General features: G+C 44.1%; 1 protein-coding gene across 1 annotated transcript in view; it reads left to right on the top strand.

Annotated features, from left to right (window-relative positions):
- Window positions 1-32: 32 nt before the first annotated feature.
- hmcn2 (hemicentin 2) overlaps window positions 33-12,528 on the top strand; it is a 64,438-nt gene continuing 51,942 nt past the window's right edge. The window contains exons 1-4 of the mRNA XM_066713165.1: window positions 33-685; window positions 5,457-5,527; window positions 6,975-7,133; window positions 7,431-7,553. Coding sequence (XP_066569262.1) covers window positions 424-685; window positions 5,457-5,527; window positions 6,975-7,133; window positions 7,431-7,553 — 615 coding nt within the window. The 5' untranslated portion in view covers window positions 33-423. The remainder of the gene's footprint in view (window positions 686-5,456; window positions 5,528-6,974; window positions 7,134-7,430; window positions 7,554-12,528) is intronic.

Here is a 12,528-nt window from a genome sequence, read left to right as displayed (position 1 = left end):
TCGGGACCCTTTCAACACCCATCCCCACTTCACTTCATGCGTCTCTCTAGGGGAGCTGCAGTGCGTACTTTGTGAAACTGTTGCACTGTTAGCGCAGCGCGTCAGGAGAGGATATTGGACACAGACAGACAGACAGACAGACAGACAATCCATAAATTGCTTGCTTGTTTGTTTTGTGTTGTTTCTGATTGTTAAGCCATCATGGAAAATCAACACAGACGTTTTTAAATCTTTGGATTTCTTTTTAAATCTTGTTTGGCTTTTGTAAGGCGCAAAAACATTTTTGGATAACCTACATACTAATTATTTTTAATTTATTTTATTATTCATCTTTATCCAAGCGCAATGTTTGCAGTTTGAATATAGCTGTTTTGAAGCGTTGTTTTCATTATATTTCTGAAACTCTGATGTGGACAGGCAACAATGAGTGGCTCATGGATAACGCGCTCTTGGTGGGTACTTGTGGTGCTTTGCGCACGCAGGGGCTCCGGCTCGCCCGGGCTGGGGCCGGACACTCGCCCCGGGGACAGCGCCTCCAGCCTGGCCTTCGTGTTCGATGTCACCGGCTCCATGTACGACGACCTGCAGCAGGTGACCGAGGGCGCATCTCGCATCCTGGAGAAAACCCTGAGCAGGAGGACGCGACCCATCCAAAACTTTGTGCTGGTGCCCTTCCACGACCCGGGTGTGTATGTCATGCATTACAAAATAAATCAAGCAATACATACAGTTCGTTTCAGCCCTAGCTAGTAAGTGCTGATTAATGGTTATAAATGGGACATGAAAAAACGAATGCTATGTGCAGGTTTCACAGACACAGATTGGCACTAGTCGGGGGCTACCCTGTTGTATTTGTGGCAGAGCAGTGCTAGACTAGGGCTAACGAGGTCTGTGAAAGTGTATACATATAAAGGCATCTGCTTGTTAAATACATCTGGAAGTGAATGCTATGTGTTCAAGACATCGATTTCAGCGTGGCGTGCCACTTTTTCATTTATGTAACCAGTCGTGTATATATCGAGTCACTTATTGATATGGGAAAATATGTAATGATGTGTAGTAATGACGGTGATCGATAGAAGTAGCTGTTAAACGGCCTGTCTTTAACACACCCAGTTCGTCCAAGTCACTGGCTTCTCCTTCCAGCGTAGCTTTTAATTGTCTGTTTTAAATTGTCTGTTTAGACCTTCCTTAACTGAAACAGCTGGCAGCGTCAGAAATGATACATTTTGTTGTATTGTTTCAGTTACCAGTTAGCAGTTGGGCCCAGACAGAACTTACTATGGGAAGTGTTTGATAGTGTGCAATGCTTGCCTGTGTCTGCAGTCATTAATTGGTAGGCTATTAAGACTAGTCTAGACAGCTGTAGGGGACCCACAATTTATAATCAAGTAGAGAACAGTTTGAGCAAATTTCTTAAAACACAGTGTTCCTGCAACCAAGGATTTTGAAGCATGTTTGGAAAAAGACCAGACTTTCAGAAAATGTTTTCAGTCAGGGGTTCATTACAGAGGAGATGAGTTGTAATGGAAACCTGAAGACACACGCAGTACCCAGGACCACCCTCCCTCTTCAAGGGACTTCAACCCACACAAAGACCGCTGCCCACCAGGAATATGCACCCCCCCTTTCACAGTCATCCGGGGGCTTTTAAAAGAGTCCTTATCTTCTCCCAGCAAAACCTGCTGTGGGAGTCAGGAGCAGACATCTGTCAGCTGTATATAAAAGGTGCATTCAAGTCTCCCTTTTCTTTAAATCAAATATTAATTTGTATTTTCTTTCTTTCTCCTTCTTAAACGGGAGTAATCAGAGGAGATTAGGAAGCTAATTTACACATCTGTCATGGGGGACGGCGCACTATGGTGTAGCGGTAGACAAGCAGTCATTTACATAATACTGTTATGCCTAATCCAAAAATAAAAGATTTCTGTGATTAAAGTGACATTTCCAAGCAACGTAAGGGGCACCCTCTCAAGTTTCAATTACAGCAGCACCTGAGATGGCACATTCATTAGTTAGAATTCATCTGTGGCTTCTTATGGAGACGACAAGTCTGGGAGACAATGGACAGGTACTGTTCTTTGCCCACTGTTGTGGTTTGCTACAGGAGATTTTTCCAGTTTTCCTCCATGAAAGAATGGGTAATATTTCTGCTCTCTAGCAACCAACACCGTCACATTTTCCCCAAGAGTATAAATACATAAATATATAAATAATCCATGAACTGTGAAGGTTAATGTATAACACAGCGCCAAACAAGAACATACCACAACGTGTTTGCATAGGTCGAGGTATTAAAAATGTAACGCGTAGCACATCTGTATTCCTGTGGAGAGGCAGAGAGAGGCAGTGCTGGGCCAGAGCAGAGTGTGGCGGGTGTCTGTGTATGAAGCATGGTGGGGAATGTATACTGTAGTCTGCGGGCTGGGGTTTCTGCTTTCCCCCTACCCTCCAATCTGTTTTCCAGCACAGTAGCACGGGTTGGGTCCCCGGGAGCAGCAGCTCGTACAGGGGAGAGCACAACTCTCTAGCAGACGGCCAGGGAAGGGGGCTGATGTGTCATCTTCTGCTTAGTTTTAATACCCCAGAGAGCTTGTGGTGTAGGGCACTGGGGGTGCCTACATGAACCGGTATTGGATGACTAAGTAAAGGTGCATGTATACTGTGTTTACTATGTGTGCCTTGTGTGTCAGTGGCTTTTATCCCCCCCGGTTGGCTGAAAACCCTTAGAGAGCAGGTACCAGGGCATGTGACAGGCTTGTGAGCTTGAGTGGTGCTTTTGAACAAGAGGCAGGCTGGCTGAGTGAGTACGGGAATGATGACAGCAAGTCAGTCTCTTCTGTGAGGGGCAGCGTTTTGTGTAACAGCAGCAGAGAACTTTCCAAGTCTAATGCTTGAGCTTCCTACTTCTTCCATCTCATATTGCAACCCCCCCCCCACCGATCAATAGCTTGCTTGAGCTGTATAAACTCAAGGTGATCTGCATTCAGGCTCAGCTGTGTTCAACCAGAACCACTGGGTTTGGCCAACCTTGTGGCAGGGGCGTTTGGAAGGCTCTTAGAGAGAGAGAGATAGAGAGAGAGAGAGGTCACTTCAGCTGCTTTTTAATGAAGACGGGAAGATCACTACACAGACCTGCACACCTGGCAGGACCGTAGCCCCCGGCACACACACTGCAGTGAGCTTTGCCGCGACTCAGTCCACGCGTTGCATTTTACCAGCGCGCTTCAGTTTCCAGCAGTGTTGCCATATTTGGCGGCATCATTTATACAATGCCTTCGAAAAGTTGCTAAGTCTTTGCCCTCGCGCCCATTAATCCTGGGAATGTCCAAACACGCACAACAGTCGGCGGCAGCTTGGTTGTATCATGTTTGAGGTCTGGCAAATAATCTACCCCAGACAAAAAAAGTAGAAACCCTGCGATTAAAGAGGTGATGATGGCAATAAACAGTGTGTGCGTGGGTGTTTGCATGTGAGTTTGCATGTGTGTGTGATTACTTATAATGTGGCCCCAATAATGTTTTCTGCAATTTTTTTTTTTTTTTTTTGGTGGAGCCATTTTTAAAAGTGCACTTTTAAAGTGTCAGATTTAAGGGAATAATGTAAAGACAGTACAGTTTACAGTCACAGGCTCACATGTATGGGTACACTTTTGTTATCCTTTCTGATTCAGGTGTGGTAATTTAGATTTAGTGTGGCTGTTTGTTTAGAGTCATTATCTTGTTATGAAACTCTTCAGCTAGAGAATAATTTGTGCATTCAGATTTTGCGTTTGTAAGAACTGTTGCCCTAAGACTTTCCACAAACAGCCATTGCTGCAGCAGTGCAAGCGGTGTACAGTGATTTTATTGGAGGGATTGCACCTGCGTGTTCCTATCATCCTGATCTGGGGCTGAATGCTTTTTTCATTTTCTTGTGTTTCATGTGAAATTTATGAGTCATGCTACCTTTGTTTATGATGTTCCTGTTTTATAAGCTAATGTTTTCATATTACAATCCCATCCATAAAACAAAATGGCTAAAAAGTGCTCCATAATGTACCGTGTGCAATTGCCTCTGGGCCGGGGCACTCAGAGCTGTTGCTGGAGGGAGGCTGGAATTCATCTCCGAGGAGCAACAAATCCTAATCTCGCCCCGTCTTTGGTATTTAAAATCCATGTTCTGCACGGCGAGTGGGAGCGCCTGCAGTGTGTAAGGGAGGGGGAATAAATCTCCATGCTCCGGCCGGGGCTGGTGCAGTCAGCTCTGTGATGTACAGGGCCGCAGGGAGCCCAGACACAGGCTCCGCACACACAGCTGCTGAGCACGGAGTGGAGTGTGTAGTTATTCTTGTTGTTTTTTCTGTGCAGAATCTGCTTTTCTATTATTTTGTTTTAATTAATCAATTAATGACCTGATTAATTGATTAATTAATATACATTAATTAAAGTTGTTTCTATTAAACAAAACAATAGCTCAATAAAACAAGTTGTGTAGGGCAATACTATGTGGTCTGACCAAAACAGAACACATAGAATGCTGCCTTCTACATTAGGGCAGATGCCTGTACTTTCCATTTATTCTATTTATTGAGGGGTATGTATTCCTTCGGGACTGACTTTAGGGCTGGGAATGTTAATAGACTGTCCGCTGTGGGACAGGAGGAGCGTACCAGTGGCCTGCTAGTGTCCACCGAAGGGTTAACAGGCAGTGAAGTTGGAGTCCTGGTGTTGGGAGACAGGCAGGGCAGATCTGTAATTTACACAGTGGCCTAATTACAGCAGAAACCGCGCTGCTGCTTTATGAGGCAAGGATGTAAATCTCTGCAGAGGAGGGCGGGTTTATGGCCGGGAAAGACATCTAGGGAAGGGAGTAAGAATGCCAGTCCCTGTTTGCCACGCATTAAATAACATGCACGCCGACACAGAGAGACATGAACATGCACAAATTGTGTAAGGCTTTTAAAGTGCAAACCCTCTCAGCATATTAAATCAAGGAACGTCTAAGGACAGGGCCAGCCCGTGGGGCTGATGATGGGGACGCACCGCTGTCCTTAAACCTCCAGACACGTGAACCTTTAACTGCCAATCCCAGTCAATCAGCCAGAACTGAGAACCCAAAATGTCACTGGATCTGTGGACCATCTCAAGCCTTTAAAGCACAAAAGCAGCATCCCACACCCACACTAGCAAGAGAGTCCACATCTTTGACACACTTTCCAGTAGCCTCCAAATTAATACAGCTGTACATAAACCACAGAGTTCTTTCCATGATAGAAACAGTGTTTCAATACATGGTAAAGGAGCTCAGGTCTTCTCAGCTTTTACTGCCAGACAAATGCGAGTGTTAATAGTGCTGCTCCCGTATTGCCCACTCACAGGAGCAGGCTGCCATTTTCCTTGACGCAATAGGACAGGGGACGGGGGAGCTGTACTGAATATGTCAGAATAAGAAAGCTAACTTTTCTGTGTTTGCAGACATCGGGCCTGTGTCTATCACCACTGACACCGAGAAATTCCAGCGCGACCTCCGGGATCTGTTTGTGCAGGTCAGTTTGTCTTCATAATAAGGGACCGTTTCTGATCAGTTTACACAACAATGTGGGGGTTGGGTGGTGGTGGGGGGGGTATGGGATTTGATACGGATTCCAGGCTGAATATAAACTCAGTGTTTGGTGTCCGGTGTAATAATACTGTAATTAAAGGCAATTAAGAATAAATCAACAGATGAATACATCAATCAATAGTTTACTGATTTGCCTGCCCGTCACTCCCAGTGGCACTGTGCAGTGGTGCGGTGCAAATGTGTTCTGACAGTTTGTGTCTCCCCCTGGGTCCTCCGGGATCAGGCTTTTGACAGGCAGTCAGGTAAGCTGGGATTTGAGGTGAAGGGAGGGGGCCACGGCTGAAAGATTGCAGGAACAGCTCTGGGATCCCCTCCTCCTCTTGGGGGAGTGAACTGCCAGTAACAAAGAACACCCCCTTCCTGCCCACATGTCAGTGACCTGCTGGGGGTGGGGGGTGAGGGAGGTGGGGGGTCGAAGAACAGTCACTGCACATTCCTGCTGGGAAAAAGGCCACAAAAACACAGGGAGGGAATCCCTTCTGATCCTTCTGAGGGGCTTGGACTCGGACAGATGAACCTTTTGTTCTGAGTTTTCATTTTATTTTATTTTTATTTCAGTTGATTTGAATCTATTTTAAAGTACCCATGTTCATTGCCTCTTCTCTTTCAAACCATGGCTAACTCCCAGCCTTCTCCTTGGCTCACTGGCTTCCTCCCTCTCCTCTCCGCACTCCCTGTTGAGATCTGTGCTCTGCATGCAGGGGCTCATTGGTATGGGCTGAGCAGGTCTGCAGAGCCTCACTCAAGAACAAGACAGGATCATTAATGAAACGAAACGACTAAACACAATGCTGCGTTTCACTGATGGATTAAGTAATCATGTCAGTTTGCATGCTTTGGGATTTAAACATAAATAAAGAAAGAAAAAATTAAAGCTGGCGTATATTATTTTGTGACGTGTTAACCGTCTGCGCAGAGTGATTCACTCGCTCTGGTTCAGCTGTTCAATTTTGTGTCTTTCTGTGGGCTGCGCTTGACAGAATGGCTCTGTCTACAGGGCTCACCTCTCCAGGTGTGTGAATCAGCCCTGAATTCTGTCATTTTTTTGTGCTGAGTGAGTCATCCTTGTGAGTCACCTTGAATAAGAGAGGAGGTGTGTGTGGAGGGGGGGATTAAAATGCTCTTTGGTTCTTAGTGTTGTACATTGTTGAAAACACATCTGCTGTAAAACTACACATGAGTCTGTGCTAGCCCTGGAGAGTCCACATTTCTCTATGTACAACCTCAGCACCACCCACCCATCCCCCATACCCAACCCCAAACCCAATAACACACTTGAGTACAAACAGACCCAGACTAGTCATGGGGGTGAAGTGAAGATACAGATCGTTTTCAGTACACTGAGACAGCGTGGTCATTTGTGTTTCCAGGGCGGGGGGGACTGTCCCGAGATGAGTTTGGGGGCCATTAAGAAGGCGCTTGAGGTCTCCCTGCCTGGATCCTACCTGTACGTCTTCACCGATGCCAGAGCCAAGGACTACCGCCTCAAACAGGAAGTCCTGCAGTTGATCCAGCTCAAGCAGTCGCAGGTGAGGGACACTAGGCCCCACTAGCAGGAGGGGGACAGAAAAAGCGCTTAGCCTAGCACTCCATATACAAGACATTGTACAAGCTAAACCATGTATGAATAATATTCTTAAACGCAAGGAATCCCAGCTCGACATCTAGTGATATAATGATGCTGGTAATCATATATGATGGTGTTACTTCATGTTTAAAGCTTTTTTGTTCTCCTTCACGTACAGCTGCACATTTCCTTTATTTATTTTAAACAAAGTTTCACATCTGGAGTTTTCCTGGTCCTCTCTGTCTCTCTCTGTATCCAGGTGGTGTTTGTTCTGACAGGGGACTGTGGGGACCGCTCCCAGCCGGGGTACAGAGCCTACGAGGAGATTGCGGCCACCAGTTCCGGCCAGATCTTCCACCTAGACAAGCAGCAGGTCAACGAGGTGAGAGGTCGGGAGGTCAAGAAGTCAGGCAACTCATAAAGAGGCTTGGAATGTTCAGCGGGAACTGCAGAGCACTTCGGCCCGCTCTCGCTCTGCTAACACCTCGGGGTCCATGACGTCAAAGAAACGCAGAATGTGTCAGAGAGCTATTAATGTGTGGTGTTAACTTTTAAAATAATGACCAGATCCAGCAGAGAGCTGAGACAGCGGTCTGGATAATGTTGTTTTTAAAGACAAAACAGACATGGGGGTGTTTGTAGAACATTTCCAGCCCTGGGAACCCAACATTCATTTTCCTTCTGCCTAGTGTTCTGTATATGTTCTGTTTTGATATAGTTTGATTATCTGCTGCAAAAATCACCTGATAAACTTAAAACGCACTAGTGTTATTCACCGTAGTAACAGTGGCAGTGTGATTCTCACCCTGAATTATTTTATTGATGATGCCGCTTTAAAACAAAACCTAGCATGAACTTTGTGGAAGGAAAAGCCAGCTCATCTCTGTCAGCTCAGTAGTCACTCAACATAGTTCACAAGAACCAGACCAGTCCTCTGATGGCAGGGAAATCTGTGCGCTACATGTCAACACAGGACCTGGCTGTCTTGCAGACACTGCAGGCCTCTGTTAAGGGCCTTCGCTCATTGACTGTTCAAAGGCAGGTGACCCGGGGCACCCTTGGCCTGTGAGCCCAGCTGTGTGTATGCCTGTGGGTGGCACCCAGGGTTGTTATCACCTTGTAACTCTTCCACTAAAGACCTTTGAAGTTCCTCAATGTCCTTTTGCTTTTATTACCATGTGGATAATGGCCCGAGCTGTCAGCTCTGGGAGCTCCTTGTTCACCCCCAGTTTCAAAAGCTGAAGTCACAGCCTTTTCTCTGGACATGTTCTGGCTGGTTTAGCTGCTGTGGGTTCAAGATCAGGTTGATGAACATGTCTTTTCACTGAGTCAAAAGATGATGTCAGGTCTCTTGGCCCACATAAAAAAACACCCATTCATGTAGTGAAAAAAGAAAAAAGTGGTGGTGAAAGAAGACAGAGGACGGCCAACGAAGTGAGCTCTGTTGCGCTGAGACTTCATTTTTGTTCAGCATTCTGTTATATACTCCATATATGGCATTAATTTATTTTATTAGCGTAACCCTGTGTAGTGCAGTAAACGGGTTTAAGTGCTGTTAGCCTTTGAAAATTCCCCAATCCGCCTCTGCCAGCAAAGAAAAAACACAGGCACGTCAATGAACCTCCCAAAAGCTTCTCTTTAATGGCAGATTAATAAGCGACAGCCGTGTTCCAAATCAAATATACAACTCTATGGGTGATTTCCACTGGAGTAATAATGGCAATACTAAAGACTTTCTATTTTATTTTGCAAACCCAGAAATAATCAATTACAGCATCCTCCTACTAACACAGCTGGGCCCCTTGCTAAGCCAAGACTGGAAACAAAAGTCTCTTCTTTTCATGGCTATCCCATTTCCTTCAAAGACAAAAGGCAACGACTGCAGTTTAATCACATCTGAAACTAGACAATAATTCTGAATATATATATATATTCAGACTTATTGTCTTATTGTCTAGCTGTATATATATATATATATATATATATATATATATATATATATATATAAAACAATTAAGAGACCACTCCAAGTTCAGAAATCAATGTTAAGTGGTCTCTTAATTTTTTCCAGCTGTATATATATGTAACCCCCCTACCTAATTTACTGTAACTGATCTCAGAGTTCCAAAGGGCATTTCACTCATGTCTTTTGTTCATTCCAGTGCTGCCTTTCCCGAAACATAAACCATTTCTTCAAGGGTTATTGGCGGCCGAGCAAGAAACGGACTCGTGTAATAACCGTGGCGGTTCCCATTGCGTTCTTTCCACAGCACTTTCCCCGCTCTGAGTGGATTTCGTAGAGGGAGTCTAAGTGCTAATCTTGCGTGGCCCTGTGCATTACACACACTTCACTGAGCGAGGACTGTCACTGCATGAGAACTTCCCTTCTTTCCAAGTTGTTGGATTTTTTTATAATAGTTTTTTTGTTAGGCTGTGTTCGTTATGCTTCCCCTGTATACAAAATGTTTCCTGCTGCTGTTTCAGAGCACTGTGGCACAGCCAAGTTCATTTCCACAGGGTGTCCAAAGCAGCACTGCGTTGAGTTTCGGCGGGCTGCTATGATTTATAATGGCATATTAATTTTGGCACCTGGGAGATATTGCCTGTGTGAACACTGTGCGTTTTCCTTTTTTTTTTCTTTCTGTATCAGTGCTTTGATCGACCACACTCTCGAGCTGCAACCTGCCCTTGCTGGACTTATTTTTACATACTAATTATAGTCAATAGTTTTTGTATAAGCACCTCTAGACACGACTCTTTAAGTAAATTAAAAAATGTACCACACAATATCATTTAAACCAAGCAATAGCCTTTAGATTATTTTTCTATGAATAACAGACTGACGAGCAAGGACATGTTCCTCTCCTATTTAAAATTTCACTTACTTTTCAAAGGTATATTCCACACTTTATATATATATATATATTTATATATATAATATAGTAGATACTGAGGTTTTGTTTTTCTAGCTGATGGAAACATGAGAGTTTAACTTAGACAGAAAAGTATATTACAACACTCTTGACTAGCTATTTAATTCAGCAGCAAAGCTTAAAATGCCCTCTCCAACAGTGAGTTATTAGATTTCAGAATTAGAACTGTGTAACACAATTCTTGTCGTTTATATTACACACACACACACACACACACATATATATATATATATATATATATATATATATATATATATACATATACCCTGTTATGTTCATTCTTACAATCATCGAACAAAGGAAGACACTGTAGTCTGGTTTGACCTAGAAGAGAAATACAGCTTCATTATTGCCAAAGGAAGAGAGCGGGCAGGTGTTTTGGCGTACTATTTGAGGGGAACATGGAGAGCCAGCTGGGACTGATTATCTGTAATGACCTGGCTCCTCATGCACCGGCCTCTGATTTTTATCAGCGTTTTTGCATTTGCGCCTTGTTACCCCAAATCTCCCAGAGGGTGACCCTGGCCTGCCTGCGAGCCGCCGTACATCTGGAAGTCATTGTGTGCCAGACACCAGTCTCTGGGTGCCCGGGCTGCAGCGTGTGGGCTAATCACACCATCCCCCTGCTTGTCTGGACTCAAGATGGATGTGTGGGCGGGTGGGTGGATGGGGGAGGAGGGCTTGACGACATTGAGAATGACCTCGCAATTGTCTTCAAGTGTAGGGGTTGGGGCTGAAGGCATGCACAAGCGAGAAATGGAAGGGCCTGAGAAATATAGTGTTGTGCCTGCCCAAACAGTGGTGCTGCAAATGTTTAATTAAAGCATCTGTACTATTAATTCTCATTATCCATGTCCTAAGTTATTTTTATTATTTTATTTATTTTAATACTTATAAATTACCATTTATAATCTTGCGTGGAGCAGCAATTTGATCCCAGGCTGGTTCCTCTAGCTTGGTGTCTGACATCACTGTCAGGATGCTACAGAAGGATCTTTCTGCAAATGTTGATGCAGGAACTGGACTTCCCATCTAGGGTTACTTTTCTGTGAATACTAAACAGTTAAGGTTAGTTTGCTCAGTCTGGAAGACATTTGTATGATCGTGCATTCATATTTAGTTGTACCTGTGATCCAAGTTGATTATAATTAAAATTGGGTATTATAAACGGAAGTATTTATTAGAAATGAATTATGGCATAGAGACTCAGGTCTCTGTGCGTGTCCCACTGACACATACTAGCAGGGATTTAAAAAAAAGTGTTACTCATATCTGGTTTTCATTTTTATTCTGCACTAGTAATTTTAGCTCAGTTGCCGGTTCATATTACTGTCCTTTTGTCTGTGACTACTAAGAAATTGATTTCAGCCTTGTCTGGAGCCCTTTGGGTGGGAAAACAAGCTGGGGAAGTTAAACAAACGACATGTGCCAGACACAGGGAACAAGGAAACACAAGAAAACCCCTCTACTGTTAAGGGAAGGGGCAAAGTCCTGAGTTTGAAGTGTCTGGCGGCTGCATCCCTGCAGACCGCAAAGGCAGAAATGGACACCAACTCAAGGTAGATGGAGTTCATTGAAAAGCTGTTTTCCCACTCCACTGGGAATTGGTGCACATGTGGCAGACATTACAGCTGTTTCCAGTTTTTACATGAGAAGGGAGCCAGCTGTTTTCAGCAGCCACCAGGCCAGATAAGTCAGGTCTGGGATGCAAATTGTTAAAAGCATTGTTCTCTACAGTTTGCTGCATATACTTTGTGTATACATATATATCAAAACTTAGTTTTTAAACTGGGTAAAGAAACCCCCCATCCCCGTCTTTTCCATTTGACTTCACATACCAGAAGTGGCTACTACAAAGTGACGACTATCATGAGGTGTCAGGGGGTCATAAAGTCCAGAATGTGCGTTCTAGACTAAGTGAGGTCAGATCAGATTGCCTCTTGTTAGGTCAGTTTTCCATTCAAATAAATTAATAAAAATAATCAAAGAACCTCCTGGATTTGCAAGTTTATTTAACCTATTAGTGCCATAATCCTCTGTTTTACATCATGTTCTCCTGCTCAAAGTCAGTGTGATGTTTCCAGCTAGGCTGAAATAACCACTTAATCAGTCACAGGTGGGTTATAATAAGAAATGTTACAATAATGTGCTCCAATTCTTAATGAATTATTAGTATTATTTATTTCTTGGCAGACGCCCTTATCCAGGGCGACTTACAAAATATAAGCACAATACAAAGTGAATTGATGTATGAATCCCACAGGACTGACAAATGAATGCCTCATGCATTTCCACTGAGTTCTGATGTGGGTCACATGTACAAGCCCTAACCCCAAACTGTCACCCTCACCCTATCCTCAGACAAAGTGCGTAAGGTATCCATGTGCTATTCTTGTGATATTCACACTTCAGTTCATTAAGAAT

Source organism: Amia ocellicauda, chromosome 9 (genome assembly GCF_036373705.1).
Source record: "Amia ocellicauda isolate fAmiCal2 chromosome 9, fAmiCal2.hap1, whole genome shotgun sequence".
Lineage (NCBI taxonomy): Eukaryota > Metazoa > Chordata > Actinopteri > Amiiformes > Amiidae > Amia > Amia ocellicauda.
Note: the sequence above shows the minus strand (reverse complement) of the source record. Positions and strands in the feature narration are given on the sequence as shown.